Below are 20,949 nucleotides of genomic sequence, written 5' to 3'. Positions count from 1 at the left end.
ACAAGTCCCTTGGCCATCCGGGACTCTCCCTCCTGATTGGCTGAGACACAGCAGCGGCGCCAATGCCTCCTGCTGCTGTCAATCAAGTCAGTTAGCCAATCACAAGAGAGAGGGGGCGGGGCCGAACAGAAGCTCCATGTCTGAATGGACACACAGAGCTGCGGCTCGGCTAGGGTGCCCCCAAAGCAAGCTGCTTGCTGTGGGGGCACTCGACAGGAGGGAGGGGCATGGAGCAGCGCAGAGGGACCCAAGAAGAGGAGGATTCGGGCTGCCCTGTGCAAAACCAACTGCACAGGGGAGGTAAGTATAACATGTTTGTTATTTTAGAAAAAAAAGCACAAGACTTTACAATCACTTTAATGTTTTGTATCTGCAGAGAGAAGTTCCTCCTGATTTTGTTCATGTTTTAACATAGTCAATTTGGCTATGTAACTGTCTATTTTTCTTGTCATTTCTAAAAAACAATAATTATATGCAAGTGAAAGAAAGCTCAGCACTAGCAATGTTCTTTTACAGCTCCTGCAGATAAAAGATCCAGGCACATTCAATAGCTATAATAAAAGAGAAAAGGTTGTGTGCACTTCCTCTGGTATATTCTGCCGTGTAATCTTGGGAAATCTTTCTAAAATTAGCTTCTGAAAAGTGATATAATGCTTTATAATAAGAATAAGGCAGACAATACATTATGCAATTTTCTTGTACAGTTTTTATTAAGATGTACCAAAACCATATAATAGGAGGTCAAACCTAAACAAATTGAAAGTTGTATGGAATCAGGCCGGCCCTTGCACTACATAGATCTAAAGGAAATTAAATAAGAAAATTGTAAAATGTACGGCCAGCTTAAGGGTATCTATTGTAGTGTGGAAGACAATGAGCAGGTCAAAACAGAAAATGGATGCTTAATTGTACCCATTGCAGAGTCACAAGCCCCTTCTCAGTTCTGAAACAAGATCCCAGAAAGCCTTGGAAATACCGGTAGATCTGTTTATACAAATAAGGGCTCCTGTATGACATTCCGAACAAGTAACATTTACCATTCCCACTGTAGTGTAAGCAGGCGAAGCCTACATGAGAGTGGCAACTCTGCTACATGAGAATGACAGTGCTTAAGAGCAATGCAGCACCGTTGCCACACTATAATAGGAAACTACATTAGGTGAACTTCATTGGCAGACTCAGCCTTTGTGGGATTTTCTGGGTGACTAATTTCATGCTTCAGAGGCCATAGTTCTACTTTAAAGTGTTACTAAACCCAGGACCCTGCATTCACTATATCTGGTTTCCCACAGTACACAGAACATAGAAATGCAATTATTGTTGTAAATATAAACTGCTAAATACCTTTTCTCATCAGCAGTTAGAGCAGTCTTGTGACTTCTATCAGTGTCTGCTTAAAGCTTGTAGGAGGGGTTTTCATACTGAACTGGCTGTCCTATCAGGATGCAGGACTCCTGACCCTCTGTCTGGAGAGTCCTGTGCTTATCACATGCACACTCCCAAGAAAAAAAACCTCTCTAGCAATACACACTAAACTGGGCATGTGTAGCCTGGCTCCAGTAACTCTGTCTTATTGGGCCTTGTAGTAATCAAGCAAGCCTTGTAGTAATCAAGAATAAGTTAGCTTTAATTTATTTGGATACATTAAACTTCCAAAAAACTGCAGTTTGAGTATCTAGAGTTTTTTATTATGCAAATTACACATTTCTAGCAGAGTATAGAAGGGTTAGTACTCCTGACAGTGTTTCTATCGCTTTCTGTGCTGTAAAGATGTCACCAATGGGGTCAAAGTTTGAATCAAAATCTAACAAAGTGTCACTGAGCCCACAACAGTGTAATCAGTCTGTATATGCAGTAAAGCATTCTTGTTATACTCACTGTGAAACCTAACAGGTTAATCCTCTGCATTGTGTAAAAAGGCTGTTAGATCCTGCCTTCTCTTATCCTCCCCTTCTTTTACTGTCCCCAATCCATCTGCTGATAGAACAGAGCCCTAGGAGGTACTGTGCACATGCTCAGTTTGGTGTGTATTGCTAGAGAGTTTTTTTTTTTTTTTTTGTCTTGGCAAGGTGCATATAATCAGCACTGTCCAGACAGAAAGTCAATGGTCATGCAGTCTCATAGGACAGGCATATGAGAATGAAAACTCCTCCTACAAGCTTTAACCAGTGCTTAGCCAGACACTGATAGAAGTCACAAGATTGCTATATACTGCTGATGAGAAAAGGTATTTAGCAGTTTATATTTACTAAAATAATTGCATTTCCATGTTCTGTGTACTGTGGGAGACCAGCATAGGCTTGCGCACAGGGTGTGCGTCGGCACACCCTAATCACCCTGTGTGACGCAGTTCCCCCCTGTTTAGACTCCTGATATTTCACCAAAGCCCCATAATAGGGCTCCTAAAAAAATTGTTAAAAAAATAAATAAAAAAAAATAATTGTAAAATAATAAAAATAAAAACTACTGACACCATCTACTGCCCTACTGACACCAATCCCTGCAATACTGACATTTTCCATTGCTCTAGTGACACCGTCAGTATATATACACATGCACACATATAAACTGTATGTGTTTGAGCTTTGGGGTGCACACCTTAATGCAATAGGCTGTGCATACCTATGGAGACCAGATATAATGAATGCAGGGTCCTGGGTTTAGTAACACTTTAACTCTTCTACGCTCTATCTATATCTAAAAAAATGGCTGTAATTAGGCTTTAAACATATCCTGATATGTCACAAGTTGAATCAATAGGGAATGTGAGCCATTATCAATAGCTCAAAAATAGAACGTCGACATAATGGGTTCTTAAACACCCACTGTTGACCTTGTAGTATATGCATCGTATAAACATCAGGAAACAGTAATTAGTTAATTTTAGAATCTAAGAGGCCCGGGGAACAATCACACAGTAAGGTCATTAACCAGCCTAGTGTCTTTAACATATAAAACACATCTCTCAGCTGTGTTACTACAATCTGCTGTCTGTTATTTTACAAGCTGTTTTGACTCTGATTAGTGTTCATAATGCTACATAGGCTTACGTGTTTATTTTTTCCACTGATTAACATGTCCTCTTGCTCTGAACCATGCCTATAATGTGCGCAAAAACACTCACTGCTCAGTTAAAATGTCATAATGATGGCTCTGTTAGCAGCACATAGTGGTTACCTTAAATAAAAACTCCTACATTTGAGTGTTTGACACCACTGTGCTTTGTTTATGCTGTCATATTTGATAAAGTAACCGGAAATATACCAGAACTCATTTATTTCCACGCTGCGTAAACTGTGAGATTAGGAACTAATTTTCCTGTTGATTTTGTAAGCTAAACATTTTTATTTTTAAAGTAAAACGATGTTTGTAAGCTCTGCATTTTAAATGTAGACATATGATTTTATTATATTAAGCAACTGCATGACGCACGTTAAGGGTTTTTGCAAACTGATGACAGCTAAGGCTCTAGATCAAACAATATATTTTCAAAAATGTGTTTTAAAGTCACTAACAGTAATTAATTCACTTCGTACCACGAAATTTACCATGGTGAGAGTCAGGGCTTTTTTTCAGCTGTAACATGGTGGAACTCAGTTCCACCACCTCTGGCTTAGGCCCTATGCTCCCTGCCTACCCCTATCACTTGTAAACATAGAAGACCAGCTTCTGTGTTTACAAGTGATAGCTTGTCTCTCAGTGGCTCCCACAGATCTTATCTCCTGAGTGGCTCCCATTGAGTGCAGAATGGGGACAAGGGAGATGTAGGTGCCCGGGGTGCAGTGCAGATGCCGACACCCCTCCTGATGATCTCCCTGTAAGTGAGAGAGGCAGAGCCAACTACAGTGTGTGGGGAGGTACTATAACTGGCTGCAGGCCTCAGCTTAATATGGCAACACAAGTAAGACATGTGGAACGTGGTTTGCTTCTAAGAAGGGGGGGAGAAGGTGGAGGGGAGGTAGAAGATGAATGCAGTGGAAGGAGGGGTTGCATGGAGAGGTCAGAGATGAAGAGGGGTGAAAGTGAGATGTGGATGGGGGATGCAGAGGTAAGTGGATGTGGAGGAAGGCTGAACTCTGCCCTCTGTATGCAGCGCATCCCTGAAATCTGCACTATGTACATAGCGCACCTCCAAACTTTGCCCTCTGTATGTAGCGCACCCCTGAAATCTGCACTATCTACATAGCACACCTCCAAACTGCACTCTGTGTGTACCCCCCGCCCCCCCCCTGAACTCTGTACATGTTCCCAAATCTGGGAAGATTGAACCATGGGGATTCATATTCTCAGCCACCCATGTCACAGGCAGAAATGTCTTGCAATCAGCATATGATGGAAGCCCTATCCCCTATCCAGACCTATACATGGATAGCTGTGGGTAGTGATGGTATAGGGCAGGGATCCTCTAACTATGGCCCTCCAGCTGTTGCAGAACTACACATCCCATGAGGCATTGTAAAACTCTTACATTCACAGACATGACTAGGCATGATGGGAATTGTAGTTCCTTAACAACTGGAGGGCCATAGTTTGAAGACCCCTGGTATAGGGACTGCAATAACTCCAACTACAGTATTGCAATGGTATTGGTGGAAGCTGATAAGCTTCCTGCTCTGTTTCCATCCCTATACCACAGAGCATGAGCCTGGACAAATCACATGACCTTTAAGAAATATATATACTTAAGGTATTTGGAGGCTGTTTTACAGAATATTGGTAGATAAAGCACCCAAAGCAATCAGCAAAACTCCAGACCTGTGCCTCTCCCTTGCTGCGGCAAAAGTAGGTTACCTGCTTGACCTCCATACCATTTACCTTGCTTCATGACCAGGCCACTTTTTGTGATAGGGCACTACATTATTTTGACTGACAATTGCAGGGTCATACAACACTGTAAAAAATTAAAATAAACAACTGCGCTAAACCAACCAAATAAGTGTGAAGCTGCAACTTCAAGTGTGACTGTCACCTTAAAAGTAGTATATATAAATAAGTTGCGCTATAAAATGAAAAAACATATGTGATTATGTAATAAAGTCCATATAAAGTAAACAGCATGTCTGACGAAATTGTCTGTACAGGTACCGCTTACCAAAGACAAATAGTATATAAGCCCAATAATACTTCAAAGGATCCACAGGAACCAGATATCAATCGGACTCCGTGTTTCTGGATGGATCTCCTCAGTGTTGGGTATTCATGTGGAATAAATAAAAAACGCCATAGCGTAAAACCACAATAAATTGAATAAACACCCCGAGTGATTGGAATGTCAGGAAAGTGCTAAGGTAGTGTAGATAGAAGACACAACACCTCCAATCTTGTGAAAATACTCCTTACCAGCGTAATAAAAATTGTGCAGAGAAAGCAGAAAGAGACCTCCCCCAATAGGACTGCAGCTTACCAAAAGCAAAACATATTATGCATATAGGTCCCAATCGTGTCACCAAAGAGGGCTGACATATATATGCCCTTACCAGCTCCAGAAATTGAAAGGCAGAAAAGATCCAGAATCCGACTGAGCACTTCCACTGATGGCACAGCTCCAGATAAAGTTATGTCAAAGACACTCCAGACCAGATCAAACGCCTCCAATGGGGACGCTAATAGAGGCTCAGCATACAGGGGATATCAGCCACTCGCCCGTTCCTTCGTGAGACTGTAGCGTATGGGTGACGTCAGCACGCCGTGACCTGACGCTTTTCATCAGAAATGATGTTCTCAAAGGTGTTTTCTCTGCACAATTTTTATTACTCTGGTAAGGAGTATTTTCACAAGATTGGAGGTGTTGTGTCTTCTATCTACACTACCTTAGCACTTTCCTGACATTCCAATCACTCGGGGTGTTTATTCAATTTATTGTGGTTTTACGCTATGGCGTTTTTTATTTATTCCACATGAATACCCAACACTGAGGAGATCCATCCAGAAACACGGAGTCCGATTGATATCTGGTTCCTGTGGATCCTTTGAAGTATTATTGGGCTTATATACTATTTGTCTTTGGTAAGCGGTACCTGTACAGACAATTTCGTCAGACGTGCTGTTTACTTTATATGGACTTTATTTTGGACTTTATTACATAATCACATATGTTTTTTCATTTTATAGCGCAACTTATTTATATATATCATACAACACTGTACCCGAATAAAATTGATGTAATTTCTTTTCTACAACTAGAGCTTTCTTTTGGTGGTATTTGATCACCTCTGCATTTTTTATTTTTGGTGTTATAAACAAAAAACGACTAACAATTCTGAAAGAAAAAAAACAATATATTTTACTTTCCGCTATAAAGCATATCCAAGAAAAAAAAAAATTGAAAAAATCAATTTCTTCATTAATTTAGGCCAATATTTATTGTGCTACATATTTTTGGTGAAAAAAACTCCAATAGGCGTATAGTGAGCGGTTTGTGCAAAAGTTATAACGTCTACAAACTATGGGATATTTTTATTTATTTATTTTTTTATTAGTAATGGTGGCCATCAGCAGCTCATAGCAGAACTGCGATATTGCGGCAGACATTCTCACAATAACTGACAATTTTGACACTTTTTAGGAATCAGTGACACTAATACAGTAATCAGGGCAAAAAAATATGCACTGTCACTGTACTAATGACACTGGTTGGGAAGGGGTTAACATCAGGGACGATCAAAGGGTCAACTGTGTGCCTAGCCAGTGTTTATATGTACTGTGGGAGGTGCTTTTACTAGGGGAACACTTTGGGTGATTGGAGAGGAGCGCCCGATGTCCAAAAAAGTGGACGGTCTCAATTGATGAATTTTATAGTTATTTTTTGGAGAAGTAAACAAGTTGAGCCAACGTGTTTCAGGGGCAATGCCTCCCCTTTCTTCAGGGCTGTATTTATATATATATATATATATATATATATATATATATATATATGTGTAATCGGGCGCAGAGGTGACACCCTGTAGCAATAAAACTGCTATAGGGCGGACCCTAAGCGGTTTTGGCTCCTGTCTAAATTGGCCCTAGTGTGTGTATGTATAAATGTGAGTTAGAGACCTTAGATTGCAAGTTTCCTAAGGGCAGGGACTGATGTGAACGTATAATATATATGTAAAGTGCTGCGTAAATTGACGGTGCTATATAACTACCTGTAATAAATAAATGCTTTTAAAACATGTGGAGCAGTGTACTGAAGTGAACTAATACAACTGCCTGGCCTCTGTTTCAACTATAGAGCAACAAAAATACCACTCACTATTTCACATGACAAGTCTACCATATACACTATATTACCAAAAGTACTGGGACTCCTTTCTTTTATACGCACATGAACTTTAATGGCATCCCAGTCTTAGTCCTTAGGCTTCAATATTGAGTTGGCCCACCCTTTGCAGCTTTAACAGCTTCAAATCTTCTGGGAAGGCTGTCCACAAGGTTTAGGATTGTGTCTATGGGAATGTTTGACCATTCTTCTAGAAGCAAATTTGTGAGGTCAGGCACTGATGTTGGACTAGAAGGTCTGGCTCAAGTCTCCCCTCTAATTCATTGCAAAGGTGTTCTATCAGGTTGAGGTCAGGACTCTATGCAGGCGAGTCAAGTTCCTCCACCCCAAACTCCCTCATTCATGTCTTTATGGACCTTACTTGTGCACTGGTGCGCAGCCATGTTGGAACAGGAAGGGGTCATCCCCAAACTGTTCTCACAATGTTGACAGCATGAAATTTTCCAAAATGTCTTGGTATGCTGACGCTTTAAGAGTTCCCTTCACTGGAACTAAGGGGCCAAGCCCAGCCCCTGAAAAACAACCCCAAACCATAATTCCCCTTCCACCAAATGATTTGGACCAATGAACAAAGCAAGGTCCATAAAGACATGGATAAGCGAGTTTGCTGTGGAGGAACTTGACTGGCCTGACTTCAACCCGATAGAACACCTTTGGGATTAATTAGAGCGGAGACTGCGAGCCAGGCCTTTTCTCTAACATCAGTGCCTGACATCACAAATTTGCTTCTGGAAGAATGGTCAAACATTCCCATGGACACACTCCTAAACCTTGTAAACAGCCTTCCCAGAAGAGATGAAGCTGTTATAGCTGCAAAGGGTGGGCCAACTCAATATTGAACCCTACAGACTATGACTGGGATGCCATTAAATGTCATGTGCGTGTAAAGGCAGTCGCAATACTTTTGGTGATATAGTGTATGTACATAAGTTACAGAATAGATCAGAGGCAACTTAGTTACACAATTGGACAAGATCTATTTTTCGACAGGAAGAAATATCGCTGAATATAGCGAATTCATTCTGCATTATCATCAAGCACATCATTAAACGTGATGGTTGTCTTTTGCCCTTCTGTGTTACATCAGATTGTGTCTGTGATGAGTGTGAGTGGGTGGATGAGAAGGGAATTTAACACTTAATATTTTAAGCCTCTCGGTATTATGTTACATTATCTCCAGCTAAAGTAACATTTACTCTAATCTTGATGCATGGTTTTGGGAATTTTTTTCCTCAGCATATTTTTGAACTCCAATCAAAGTATGATAAAACACAGCGAGTGTAAGCCAATTGCATACTTATCAAATCCTCTGCCTAGAAATTTCACAAACATTGCATGTAACTGCTGCTCTCCCACCCAGTCCAGCCACACATATGCTACAATATAACTATCTATTTCTCTGACAGGGGAGTATATAAGGAATTAACAACTTGTTTGTGAGATGGGGGATTTTATATAGTTGCTAATTCCGGCATGTTGATCACCTAGATTCGTAAAAAATCCTGATAGCAATCATAAATAATTTAGACAGCTCATCTTTTTTTTTTTTTCCATCGGTCTTACAGATTTTCTCCCTAGCACAATATGTATGCAGCTTGCCAGGAACACAAAACCAAAACTACTAATGTTCGAGAATGGAAACTTTTCTGTTGTGCCAGCAGATAGTAATATTATAAGTCGTATTTATTCATACACATCATCCTCCACTAAAACTACTATCTCTAGGAAACTGGAATAATCCATTGACGAAATGTTACTGCTAAACTTTACTGTGTATAATAAATCTGAAATTAATTCCAACCAATATTTTATTTTTATGACTATACTAACGAAAAGAGCTTTTCTGCTTTCTCTCCGACACTCCTTTAGAGTAAAATGTTTCTGCAGGATTAGGTTTTTCATGCTATCAATCACCATAATAATGAGCTTAGAATACACAATCACTGGCTGCCTTATTAGCTACACCCGTTCAATTTTAATCTGAGAAATACTGCATACAGCAACAGCCTTAATATATATATATATATATATATATATATATATATATATATATATATTTTTTTTTTTTTTTAATATGTTTTTGATGATTATTTTGTCTGGGTTTATTTTTATTTGTTCACTTTTCTGCCATACTTAAACAGCATTACACCTGTTCAATTGCTTGGTAACACCAATAGCTAATCAGCCAACCACATGGCAGCAACTCAATGCATTTAGGCATCTAGATGTGGTGAAGACAACTTGCTAAAGTTCAAACCGACCATCAGAATGGGAAAGTAAGGGTTATTAATGCCTCGTTTCCACTGAGTGGTACGGTGCAGTTCGGTTCGGTATGGTACGCAATTTTTGCTGTTTCCATTGTCAAAAGTTGTAAATGGTACGCTAATTCCGAACCGTACTGTACCACTTTTTTTGTACCCTTTCGATGGGGTACCAAGCACATTAGTACCGTACCAACAGGGTGGAGCAATACTGTTGAGGTACTGTTGAGCTTAGTTACTGTTGGCAGTGGAAACGCAAGCCTGATCAAAATGTACCGTACCGAACTGTACTGAACTGTACTGAACCATACCATACCGCTCAGTGGAAAGGAGGCATAAGTGACTTTGAACGTGGCATGGTTGTTGGTGCCAGACGGGTTGGTCTGAGTATTTCAAAAACTGCTGATCTACTGGGATCACGCACAACCATCTCTAAAGTTTACAGAGAATGGTCCAAAAAAAGAGAAAATATCCAGTGAGTGGCAGTTGTGTGGAGGAAAATGCTTTCTTGATATCAGAGGTCAGAGGGGAATGGGCAGACTGGTTTGAGATAATAGAAAGGCAACAGTAACTCAAATAACCAACGGTTACAGCCAAGGTATGCAGAATACCATCTCTGAATGCACAACACATTGAACCTTGAAGCAGATGGGCTGCAATAGCAGAAGATCACACTGGGTGCAACTCCTATCAGCTAAGAACATGAAACTGAGGCTACAGTTAGCACAGGCTAACCAAAATTGGACAATAGAAGATTGGAAAAACATTGCCTGGTCTGATGAGTCTCAATTTCAGCTGTGACATTCAGATGGTAGGTCAGAATTTGGCATAAACAACATGAAAGCATGGATCCATCCTGCCTTGTATCAATGGTTCAGGCTGGTGGTGGTGTTGTAATGGTGTGGGGGATATTTTCTTGGCATACTGTGGGCCCCTTAGCACCAAATGAGCATCGTTTAAACGCCACGGCCTACCTGAGTATTGTTGCTGACCATGTCCATCCCTTTATGGCTACAGTGTACCCATCTTCTGATGGCTACTTCCAGTAGGACAATGCACCATGTTAATAAGCTCATGAAAGTAGACATATAGGGGTTGATTTATTAAAGGCAAAAAGACTGAACTCTGCAAGAGCAGTTGCTCCAAAGCTTAGTAAATGAGCAGAAGCTCTGCTAACTTCCATCATCCAGCCATGTGCAAGCGAAAATGCTGTTTTTTTTTTCCATTTTCTTTGCATGTGATTGGGTATTCTTTGCAAAGTTAAGCTTTTTACTAAGCTCTGGAGAAACTGCACTTGTGGAGTGCACAGTCTATTTGCCTTTAGTAAATCAATCCCACACTCCACTGGCAACTTGAAGCCAGCTAAACAGCCTTACTAGAATTGATATATAGAAATTAAAAAAAAGGCTGAACTACTTATCGTTCATGAAAACATTACTGAACTAGGCTCTCTTTAGGGCTACTTGCATGACCAAAAGCCTATATTTTAGTTACTTATTTCCTGTTGAAGGAAAGTGTTCTGATTGGCTGCCCCTCACTTTAGCAAAGATAAAGTGACCAGATGATTAGGATTTTGGTCATGTGATCAATATTAAGTGTATTCTTCAAAAGTAGCATTCTGCTCCACAACTTTCTGTTAATCTTTATGTATTTCAACCAGCAAACCTAGCAACTTCGCAATCTGATGAATGATGTCTGGTCCAGTGGTCTCCAAATTTCATTGGAATCCAAACATTGGTGAGACCGCTTCCAGGTGAGGTATAATTCAGGTGCAGGTCGGATCCATCATCCGGTTAGATAATGAAATATAGAAGAAAGTGACCACACTCCGAAAGTTCAAATCAAAATAGGAGTAGTTTTATTCTTCATCACGTACATCAAAGATTAGACAAGTGAGACATGGGACAAAGGAGGTTGACGCGTTTCACGACACAAGGGGTCGCTTACTCATAACCATATGGTTATGAGTAAGCCACCCCCTGTGTCATGAAACGCGTCAACCTCCTTTGTCCCATGTCTCACTTGTCTAATCTTTGATGTACGTGATGAAGAATAAAACTACTCCTATTTTGATTTGAACTTTCGGAGTGCGGTCACTTTCTTCTATATTTCATTCTCCAAATTGCATCCCTGGGACCAGGTGTGACCCTTTGCTCAGTCCTGCCCTTGGGGCACTATTCCATCCAAAACTGACACTAATGATGGGGCACTATTCCTCCCACTGACACCAGTGGTAGGGCACTATTCCTCCCACTAATACCAATGATGAGGTGCTATTTCTTTCACTGGTATCAACAATGGGGCACTATTTTTCCCACTGATACCAACAATCGGGCACTATTCCTTCAACTAAAACTAATGAAGGGGCATTGTTTATTTCCACTGATGCTGGGACATTGTTTACTCCTACTGGCCACAGTCCAGCCACCCTAAAGTCTGAAGAACAGTAAACTAGCCCTTTGTTTAGAAAGTTAAGAGACCACTGGTCTGGTCTTTTTACTCTATTTGCCATCATGGCTAAAAACATTTTGGAGAAGCATTACAAAAAGAGAATACGTTACCTTTCTGAACATTTCTTTCTCTGCACTATGCATTTTCTTGTTTCGTTTGTTGGCGGGCAAGGTGTGCCTCGTGCTGAAGGGTGTTGTAGTATCTCACGGGTTCTTGTTTCATTCCCCCGCTTGAAGCCACATGTTTTCCCCCTCTTTGTACATGAACCCCAAGGACTCCACTCACTGACTGCGCAATGTACTGTGGGGGCAAAACAGAATTATGAGTCAAAAAAATTTTTACATTTTATTTAGCTTACAGACCTGCTTATTCACAAGATTGTTCAGTCAAAAGGTTACCGTGGCAAAAGAAAAACCATGAAAGAACACCTGAAATAATTATGAGAGATAATTTTAGGACCTAATCTATCACCAATTTAATAAAGTTAGTCAATTTTGTAAAAAAGAGTTCCAAACATACACAACTGTGGTGTCCCTTGGTGGCTCTGTCAATTCATTAAATAAGGGGAACCAACAAAAACCAACAGATATAGCCTTCAACTACAAAAATGATTGGACAGTACATAAAAAGTTGGGCACGTTTATGCCTAAACTGAAAAAGGAGCACACTATTACTACCTGTAATATTCAACTTGACATTTTAAGAGAAAGGAACATGAAATGATACTGAAATTATACTGAAAATGCATACATTTCATTGTATAGTTTCACTATACAATGAAATGTATGCATTTTCAGTATAATTTCATGATGCAGGTTATCACTTGCATTAACAAAGCAGTGTTGGTTTTCTGAGTCCCCCATGATTTTATTTAACAATTGATCCTGCTGTTATTTTTCAACTTCCCTTAACAGATCAAGCTGGACAGACAAGTTGGAAATTAGAGTGTTAAGACAAAACATTTAACATTGACAGGGGTGCTTACAGTAGTGAGCTTTGATCCATGTAGTTAAAACCTTTCTGTCAAAAGAAAACAAAACTGTTTCTATAATTGCTTAAAAAGTGTTAGCTGGAATTGGGCTTTAATTTGTTTTTCATTTATGTAAAGTTCTATCTATATATACTGGTCCATCCCACACTACCCTCAACAGACAATGCTGCTGTCCAAGGTAGACTATACAATAGACAGAGGATCCACCTTAAGAGAAAAGGAATGCAGCCATGACATCTAAAAATTTGCAAGCTGTAATATATTACATGTTTGTTTTTATGTTTAGATACAGTACAATTTAATGGCTCACATTTAGAAAGTCCCTTAAATAACTGTCATTGCTAAGAATGTCTGCATTAGCTAGAGCATCCTTTTCCAGAAATCCCTGAAGAAGCCACGTGAGCGGAAGTGGCGTAACGCGTAGGGACGCTAAACCGGAAGTGACGCATGTACGCGGAAGTGAGGACCGCGATCTTCCCCGTTTGCTTACCGAATGTGCAATGTTTGAGCGACAAATGTGAGTTTGTTTTATCCTTTTGAAATAAAGTCGATTCTATACGACAATATTGCACTATTCTGAGCCTTTTAATTTTGAGATTCGCTGGCTATCTGGAAAGGATAGGAGGCTGATCCATCCTAGGCAGTTCGAATACCGTCACTCATTAACAGAGTAGGAGTGGAGAGGAGCCCCTGGGATTTGTGATAAGGCGCACGATCTTAGAGATTAAGGTGAGCGACTAGCACACCCAGAGGGGTACACGAGAGAGAAGAAGCACCCCACTTGTATTTACACGGTGTTAGGTGGAGGGTCAACACCTTTCTGAAATCCCCTTATCTGGATACATCATTGGACTATTTTCTCACTTGAAATTTTCTTGGGTCACCTACGGCATTGTATAATGGACTGAGTGATCCTATGCACAGTTTGTTTAATGCACTGAGCACTTTACCTGTCACTATTTATTCATAGTTTTTTAGATTAGAGTGTGAATTTATATTTTACTATTTATTTAAATTATGAACTACACCAATTTACTTTACCCCTGATGTTTTATATGGAGATTAGAGTATTTTACATTTTATTTAGGGATTGTTTACACTATTACACTTTTTGGATATAAACCAACATCATTTAAAATTTCCCCACAATTTCCCCATCCTTTGAGGGATCTTATTCTATATCTATTCATATTTATATATTGCACATCTGAGTTTTATTGAGTATTTATTGTAAGTCTAGTCATAACACCTCCCAGAAGCGCAGTATCCCCCACCCCTTATTATCAGCTTTTTTACTGCATGGATTGCAGTACTGGTACATGCAGCATCTGGGAAAGGTATATCTTATGCCTCGTACACACGTGCAGATTGTCGGCCGAACGATCGGCCGTCTTTTGTCCAAGGGCTGTCGTGTCTGTTGAAAACTGCAAAAGACTTCACACGAATTTTGTCGGCCAACAACAGCCGACTGCAGAAGTGATGTCATGTGATGGTTAACTTTCCTTGTCTTTTTTCTTTTATGAGCATGCCCAGTCTTGCTAATCTGCTGTCTGTCAGCCGAATTCTGTACTGACTGGCGAACAATCGGCCGTTCTGGTGTCGGCATACAAAAATTTTAATGCTTGCACGACAGATTCTGTTCGGCCGAAAGTGCGCTGTCGGCTGTTGGAAGCATCATACTGACAAGCCTACAATTGGCCGATCGGTCGTCGGCCGAATCTTTTCGGCCGACAATCTGCACGTGTGTACGGGGCATTAATTACACAATTCCCCCAGACAGCGCGTGACTCTCCTCATAATTTCTGATCCTTTCTCAACCTTTTCAACACAGAGGAACCCTTGAAATAAATTTCTGGTCTCGGGGAACCCCTGCTAAGAATTAAAAATCTACAACTCATGACACATTAGTGTGACAGTCAGTGGGAAGAATGCTCCTTACTCTTGTCATCATTGGGAAGAATTGCCCCCTTACAGATAGCTAAAAGGAACAATGGTGTCATTGGGAACTTATATGAGAGGCAGAAATTGCCCATTGCCCAAGGAACCCCTAGCAACCTCAGGAGGAACCCTGGGGTTCCACGGAACCCTGGTTGAGAAATCCTGAGCTAGAGTAATGTACATATATATATACAAAAGCCAGTGCTACTGATAACACTTAACTGTTGGCAAAAAAAAAAAAAAAAATAGAACTGGATGAGGGTAAGCTTCCCTACGCACAAAAAGGCCACTTAACTAAAACTTACCTTTATTGTAAATCATAAAAGGTATGGAATTGACCATAACATGGATAACTATAGGATGAGGTCAATGCCATCATATATGAATCAATGTTCTATCTCTATGTGGTATTATGAACATCTACCAAGTTTAAATGGTGAAACTTGTCTTGATATATACATATAGACAATACAAGGGTTATAATCTCCTCCTTTATTCAATATAAAGGCTCCAGGCTGTTTAGAGGATATATAAACTCAAGGTCTACTCACCAACACCAACTGGTATAAAGAGATGGGGGTATATCTGTCTCTCCTCGCATCTATTGGCCACATATACAAATTAAATGAACAGAAAAAGAGAAAGTATACTAGTAAATACTGTCTTACAGAAGATGTGGGCTATCTGTCTTCCGGTCTCTCAGATATGTAATAGGGGTACACTCATCCACGTGGACACAAATAACCACTGATGGATGAGCCCTGAATATTACCATGTCCACAAAAAAGCTTCTCTCTTAATCAAGACTGCATTGACACAAGGCATATCTCACCTCCAAAAAAAGAAAAATGGTGGGGAGGGGGGAAAAGACAAAAATGAAATCATGTGAATCTAAATGAAAATAAAGTCAGAAGGTGCTCCTAAAATCAAATCACCCAAACCTAACATGTTTCCCTCTTCAAATAGAGCTTTGTCAGTGTTGAAAAAAAAAAAAATTTAAGAAAAGTGAAGAAAATGAGCAACCAAGAGTAGGTAACTGTCACATGGTGAAAAGAAAATGGAGTAATGTACATGTAGATGTCATGGAACATTTCTTTATCAGATTGCTTTCCTCAATTACTTTTGATGCTAAGTTAGGTACAAGGGTTTTTTATATACCCTCAGGGGTTGATTTACTAAAGGCAAATAGACTGTGCATGTGGCAAAGTACAGATGCACATTGCAAGAGCAATTCCTCCAGAGCTTAGTAAATGAGGTAAAGCTTCACTTTACAAAGAATACCCAATCACATGTAAGGAAAGTTAAAAAAAAACAGCACTTTTGCTTGCACATGATTGAATGAAGTCACCAGAACTTCTGCTCATTTACTAAGCTCTGGAGCAACTGTGTCTGCATATGTCTTTAGTAAATCAACCCCTTAGGCCAGGGTTTCTCAACCAGGGTTCCTTGGAAACCTAGGGTTCCTCCAGAGGTTGCTAGGGGTTCCTTGAGCAATGAGCATTTTTTGCCTCTCACATAACACCCTGCTGACACCATTTATCTATTTAACTATCTGTAAGGGGGTAGTTCTTCCCAATGATTACAAGTGTAAGGGGCATTATTCCCACTGACCATCACACACATGTATCCTGTGTTATAAATAAAGACATTTTTAGCAGGGGTTCCCTAAGATTGGAAACTTTTTTCAAGGGTTCCTCTGTGTTGAAAAGGTTGAGAAGGGCTGCCTTAGGCTCTTTTGGCTCTGGCACTTGCAAACTATCATTCTGGCTGCTAATTTGTATGAGCTTTACTGTTGGTAAAATTACAGCACACAACAAGCTTTTGCACATTGCTTTTTTATATAGGAAGGCCTCATGGATGGACTTCGGAAGCACATTCATGTGCATGTGAAAATTAGACAGGAGGTTAATATATTTTATTTTACTGTCCTTCCTTGAATTACCATATCAGCTTTGCAAGAATAGGTGAGTTGGGCTTCAAGCTACCAAGAATGTATTTAGTCATAACATAGAGAATTCATAGATGCAAGTTCATCTTTTAACAAGTTATTACATGTTTTTTTGCCATAAACCCGTGGATTACTTTCAGGTGAAAAACAATTTTCCACATGGCAAACACATTTTCTAAAAATAAAAAATAACATTTAACGTCTAATAACGTGCTTTGAATTCTAGATCATAACAGATGTTAGATTTTGCAAATACCTCTAAATTACCTTGTCTCAAGTTATGAGCAGAATTTTTTTAATACATATTTTTGTTGTTTTCTAACATCAGAAGTGTTGTTACAAAGGAAACACAAGGTACATTTTAACCAGTCGTAAAAGCATATTGAAAATGAGCCAAAACAGACAAAATTAACATGTTTATATATACATCTATTTCAAAGCCTAGATTATATGTTTTATTTCACACGTGTGCTTAGTCAAAGGAGCGTGTAGTGAGTTATATTAAGGCCAAGTATGAGTACATTAATCACACAAATTTACCAGCAAAGATGTGCTTGTCTATTAACCACTTTACCGCTGCTCACTAGAGCTCTACTGCGGCAAAGTGGCTCGATAACGTCTGGCGACGTAGACCTACGTCGCCAGACACTCCCGTCTCTTGGCGCTGCGTGCGCGCCGCCAGAGGCTCGCTCCCGCTGTATTCAGTCACAGCGGGAGTCGGGCCAGGGGAGGAGCGGCGGGGAATCGAGTGTGGAGATCGGCCTGCTTTTGTAAACAAAGCGGGCGATTCTCCTAAGTGACAGGCAGGGTCAGATTGCAGGGTTCAGCATAGCTGAACCTGCGATCTGCCCCTGTGTCACTCAGTCCCCTCCCCCCACACACGTCAGTAAGCACCAGGCATACATTAAAAAGGACAAATCCTGCACATGCTGATATACAACAAGTACAAAGAGGAGTACTTCACCAGCCCATGGCGCTGTCCATGTGTTCACCTCCTTTGTTTGTATGTTTTTTAGCTGAAATGTCCTGGTTGCTGCTGCTCCTCTCTCACTCCACTGGGGGGGGGGGGGGGGGGGGCGGATCAAAACAATTCAAATCTGTAAAGAAAAGCGCACGCAACCTCGGGCAATAACGCTTTAATAAAGGACAATAAAACAGTACATTGGAATTGCACTCACACTTTTTCTTTAAGACAATCGCTTTACAGCATTCCAACAGGAGGTACTCGCACCTCCCGTCCCTCCAGATGGTGACTCTGCCGTCTCCTCATCCGCGGCTGCCGCCACTGTATCCCCACTCTCCTTCACTTCCTGTGTTGCCTGGTCACCGGATGCCGGTTCTAGTGCGCCTGCACACTATACCGACGTGATCTACGGCGCCTCAGGAGAGCCTCAGCCAAAGCCGGAGCCACAAGTTGTACGGAGCTGCGAGGTGGGGGATTCAAGGCACGGGTGCACTGCCTCTGCTGTTACTACGGACCGCCGCGGATGAGGAGACCGCAGAGTCACCATCTGGAGGGACGGGAGGAGCGAGTAGCTCCTGTTGGAATACTGTAAAGCGATTGTCTTAAAGAAAAAATGTGAGTGCAATTCCAATGTACTGTTTTATTGTCCTTTATTAAAGCGTTATTGCCCGAGGTTGCGTGCGCTTTTCTTTACAGATTTGAATTGTTTTGACCAGGCATACATTAACCCCTTGATCACCAATAAAAATTAACCCCTTCCCTGCCAGTGTCATTTTTACAGTAACAGTGCATATGTATAGCACTGATTACTGTAGTAATGTTACTGGTACCCCCAAAAATGTCAGTCAAGGGTCCGATCTGTCTGCTGCAATGTCGCAGTCCCGCAAAAAAAAATTGCAGATCACCGCCATTACTTGTTTAAAAAAAACACCAAAAACGACAGAAATCTTTCCCTTAGATAGTAAACGCAATAACTTGCATACTAGCACATTATGTCATTGTCTTGCAGGGTTTTTTTCTTTTTTAAAGGATGTGGTTTACTACCGTTGTAATAAGCTGTTCCTAAAACATTTGGAAAGCTTAAATTGTCTGCCAGTTTGGTCCCTTACAAAGTCCATATAGTTCACACATCACAAGCCAGAAGTGCAGATCAAAATATTAAGGTCCCCTTTACACTATGCTGTTCCATTGTGGTGCACTACTGCATACAAGTTAATATGCATTGCATTAAGGCAGACGTTTAATCAAGAATGGGCTTCCAAGGCATTGAAATGGAAAAAAAACACCTTTTTTATTGTGGTGTGGGTCCGTTGGCACCTGCCGCATGTGAACCCCACTCTTAATGAACCTCAACACACCCCCACATACTGTATATCTTATGTTAGCATTGCAGTAAAATGCACATTACCACAATACATAGGTCTGGGGGGATATAAGTACAAGTATAATTTTAAATACTTTAAGATTGTAAGCTCTAACAAGCAGGGTCCTCTGATTCTTCCTGTATTGAATTGTATTGTAACTGTACTATAAATCCTGTATAATAGTAAAAATAATAATAATAATTCTAATAGCCTCTGTCCCCATTTTAACTAAATCCCCTTGCATTCACGTTAGATTAGAAGGTTATGCGATTGATTCTGCAGCCTGACATTGCACCCCCCTGTCACCCTAGACCAAACACCTCAACACCCTAGATACTGCACCCTAACACCTCAGACACTGCACCCAAACAACCCGGACACTACACCTTTCTGCTAGCCAGCACCTCCCCTACCAGCCATCAACTCTGCCACTGCATGATCCACCACATCTTCAACATTCCCTGCTCATCCTTGTCAACTTTGCTGAGACATGCAGAGAGCAGAAGAGGCTGAGCCTGGAATATATGGGCTCTCCACCCACTTCATTTCCCTCTGGTGCATCACCTCTTCTCCAGTGCAGCCTGTAGAGACCAGCCAGTCCACCTGCCTCGGGGGGAACTATGTACATTGTACATTGTGTGTGTTCCCGGGAAACGGGAGGAAGTGCATATTTCCAGACTGGGAGGAAGAAGGAAACTGAACACCTCAGGAGGGATGTGTTGGAGCTGGAGAGAGTCCAGAGAAGGGCAACTAAACTGATTATGGGATTGGAGATCCTTAATTATGAAGAGCGTCTGCAATCGCTTGATTTATTCTCCCTGGAGAAGAGACGCCTGAGAGGGGACATGATAGCAATTTATAAATATCTCAATGGTGATCTCGGCATAGAAAAAAAGCTATTCAGTCGAAGGGATTGCATGAGGACTCGAGGGCATACAATGTGATTAGAAGAGAAGCGTTTTAACCTCAGGCAAAATGGGGGATTCTTTACTGTTAGGGCTACAAGATTGTGGAATTCTTTACCACAAGAGGTGGTTTCTGCGGGAAGTATGGTTGCTTTCAAAAGACTCTTAGATGTACATCTCAAAGATCAGAACATTCAGGGGTATGCGAGATGATTACGGCCACACACACCTACACAGGTTGAACTGGATGGACTATTGTCTTTATTCAACCTCACCTACTATGTAACTATATGTAACTATGTAACACTGGGATGTTATAAACCTGCCCAAACCTCCATTACTACAGAATCCTTCCAATGTAGCAGACATTTTCTAGAATCCCAACATCAAAATGTACTCTTTTTTTCTTTTACTTTCAAGGTAAGCATTTTATTTTAGTTACAACCCCACTATTTATCACCCCTCCCTCTGAAACTTTAGAATCCTCTATCCTTGAAGGCTTGACCACCCTTGGCACACTTTGAAACCAATTGTAATTTTGCTGAAGTACAAGCTAGTATTTGATTCTTTTTTTTGTATTTTGGCATTGGAAACTATATATGTACTCTATATTTTATGTCTGATATGTTGACTGGTGTTTTATACCATTTTATTTATTTTTTTATTTGTTCTTGTTTTATTGTGGAATTTATTATACAACTTTATACCTGAAATGGCACTGAAATAGATTTTCTTTTTTAATATTATATGCAACTGAGTAAAAATAACCTAAACAAGGCCTAATGTATTTGGAGTGTTTAACATTGTTCCAGATAATATGTAGAACCAAGTTGATGGTCTGTTTGATTTAGCACCTTACTTTA

General features: G+C 40.5%; 1 protein-coding gene across 1 annotated transcript in view; it reads right to left on the bottom strand.

Moving 5' to 3' along the window:
* Positions 1 to 20,949, bottom strand: part of RSPO3 (R-spondin 3) — a 121,876-nt gene that overhangs the window by 16,337 nt on the left and 84,590 nt on the right. Inside the window, exon 4 of the mRNA XM_082252401.1 lies at positions 12,087 to 12,276. Coding sequence (XP_082108527.1) covers positions 12,087 to 12,276 — 190 coding nt within the window. The remainder of the gene's footprint in view (positions 1 to 12,086; positions 12,277 to 20,949) is intronic.

This window comes from Pelophylax lessonae, assembly GCF_965119305.1.
Source record: "Pelophylax lessonae genome assembly, chromosome: 3".
Lineage (NCBI taxonomy): Eukaryota > Metazoa > Chordata > Amphibia > Anura > Ranidae > Pelophylax > Pelophylax lessonae.
The sequence above is the reverse complement of the archived record's forward strand: the minus strand, read 5'-3'. Positions and strand labels throughout refer to the sequence as shown.